This window comes from Aplysia californica, unplaced genomic scaffold (genome assembly GCF_000002075.1).
Source record: "Aplysia californica isolate F4 #8 unplaced genomic scaffold, AplCal3.0 scaffold00234, whole genome shotgun sequence".
Lineage (NCBI taxonomy): Eukaryota > Metazoa > Mollusca > Gastropoda > Aplysiida > Aplysiidae > Aplysia > Aplysia californica.
The window spans coordinates 637,844-639,511 of record NW_004797504.1 but is presented as its reverse complement, the minus strand read 5'-3'; the positions used below and the strand labels follow the sequence as shown (position 1 = coordinate 639,511).

At 38.5% G+C, this 1,668-nt stretch overlaps 1 protein-coding gene across 1 annotated transcript in view; it reads right to left on the bottom strand.

Annotated features, from left to right (window-relative positions):
- LOC101862654 overlaps positions 1 to 1,668 on the bottom strand; it is a gene marked incomplete in the record, with an annotated part of 70,242 nt that overhangs the window by 59,783 nt on the left and 8,791 nt on the right. Inside the window, 1 exon segment of the mRNA XM_035970200.1 lies at positions 1,144 to 1,210. Coding sequence (XP_035826093.1) covers positions 1,144 to 1,210 — 67 coding nt within the window.

Below are 1,668 nucleotides of genomic sequence, written 5' to 3'. Positions count from 1 at the left end.
TTATCATCATCATCATCATCATCATCATCATCATCATCATCATCATAATAATCATTCATTCATTCATCCAGTGCCAGATCTGCGACAGACATCGGCGAACATGGTTCCCCATTCATTTCTTTGCTAGGATGCTCTCAAAAAAAAGCTACGTTTCCCTGATCTTTCCCTGTTACCCATTTGTTTAGGTTCCCTAACTATGTTGTTCTGGTCCTACCCCTGCCGCGCTTGTTCTCAATTTTTCCAGGGAGAGCTAGATGTTCAAGACCCTTAAATACTACTACTACTACTAATGATAATTAATAATATTAAATTGCATTTACAAAGCGCCCCATCCTATACAAGTATAAGCTCTGGGCGCTACACGTTGACGATATTAAATACTTTCTAGGAGTAGGCCACACAAGAACCACCCCCCCCCAAAAAAAAAAAAAACAACCCAAAAAAACCCCAAAAACAAACCCATTCCATAAACACAAGAAAACTGGTCCCACTACACAAGGAAGATTTTTCTTTGACATACCAATATTACAATCACATGAGGACATTCAGTGAAACCATGGCACATCAGCACATGTTAGATCTTTTCCTTTACGTCAGCAAAACTATTATTTAGGTAATATTGACGAAAATATTTTTTTCTCCTTCCACGAGAAGCAAAAGTATTGTAAAAAGCATTCTATTTTGTACTTATGCCTCTAGTATGAACATGTTTGTTCTGTATCCACGCCGCCTCGTTACTGTCATTTCTACATAAATCCTCACTCCGGAATCAAACCCACTTATATTTTATTTCTCTTCTTTTGGTGGGGTAAAATTAAGTTTCTCAGGAACTGTTTTTATCGTATGTACAACTCAAAGGATGACAGCCGGTGGGCGGCCTGGGTTGTTTTTTTTAGCTTAAAAAATGCTAAAGTTGAAGTTTCAAATTCAAGAGTGCTTTACATTTCTTACCATCATCCCTCTGGGCTGTCCTAGAAAATTAATTTAAACGCATGAGTGTCTCGGCGCGGTGGAATCTAGCGCTCGTAAGTTTTGGGGCATGTGGAGTTACTGGCATCATCTTTGTTCATAAGCCTAATTGACTTTTTGACTGCTATGAATATAGGAGTCTCTTTTCGACAAAGATAGTTAGAACAACAGAACCTTTTGCCACACCACTCGCCACAGACCCTCACTGGTCTTGATAGCTCTTCGATCCTCGGGTTGTACTCTGAAAGAATAAAGAAAATTCTAAAACCACATTAAAAATTAATTTGCTGTTTCTTTTCTTCTTTCAATGACAAGGGAAAATTAGGGAGGAAGGGGGGGGGGGCTTAGAGTACTGTAGACAGTGTTGATCTTCTGTAACTATTTTCAAGAGTAAAAAAAACAACAACATGATTTTATTAATTCCGGAGACCTTCGTAGAATTCATAGGCTGGTAAAGGTAAATTCAATTGAGAAACAAGAGAGAAACAGAATGAGTCTCCGCAGTAAATAGTTAGCCTTTCACGTTACAGAGATGCTCGTTCCTGTCTTAAATCCGTTCTGGAAGGTCTGTTTATATCTCTCTACTCTGCCTCTTCCTATTCGTATATCTGCCACCCTATCTTGGGTTGTTTTAAAAATCTCCACCAATAAGTGTGTATACTAAAAAAAAGCTATGATATCCTGAAGGCAAAGGGATCC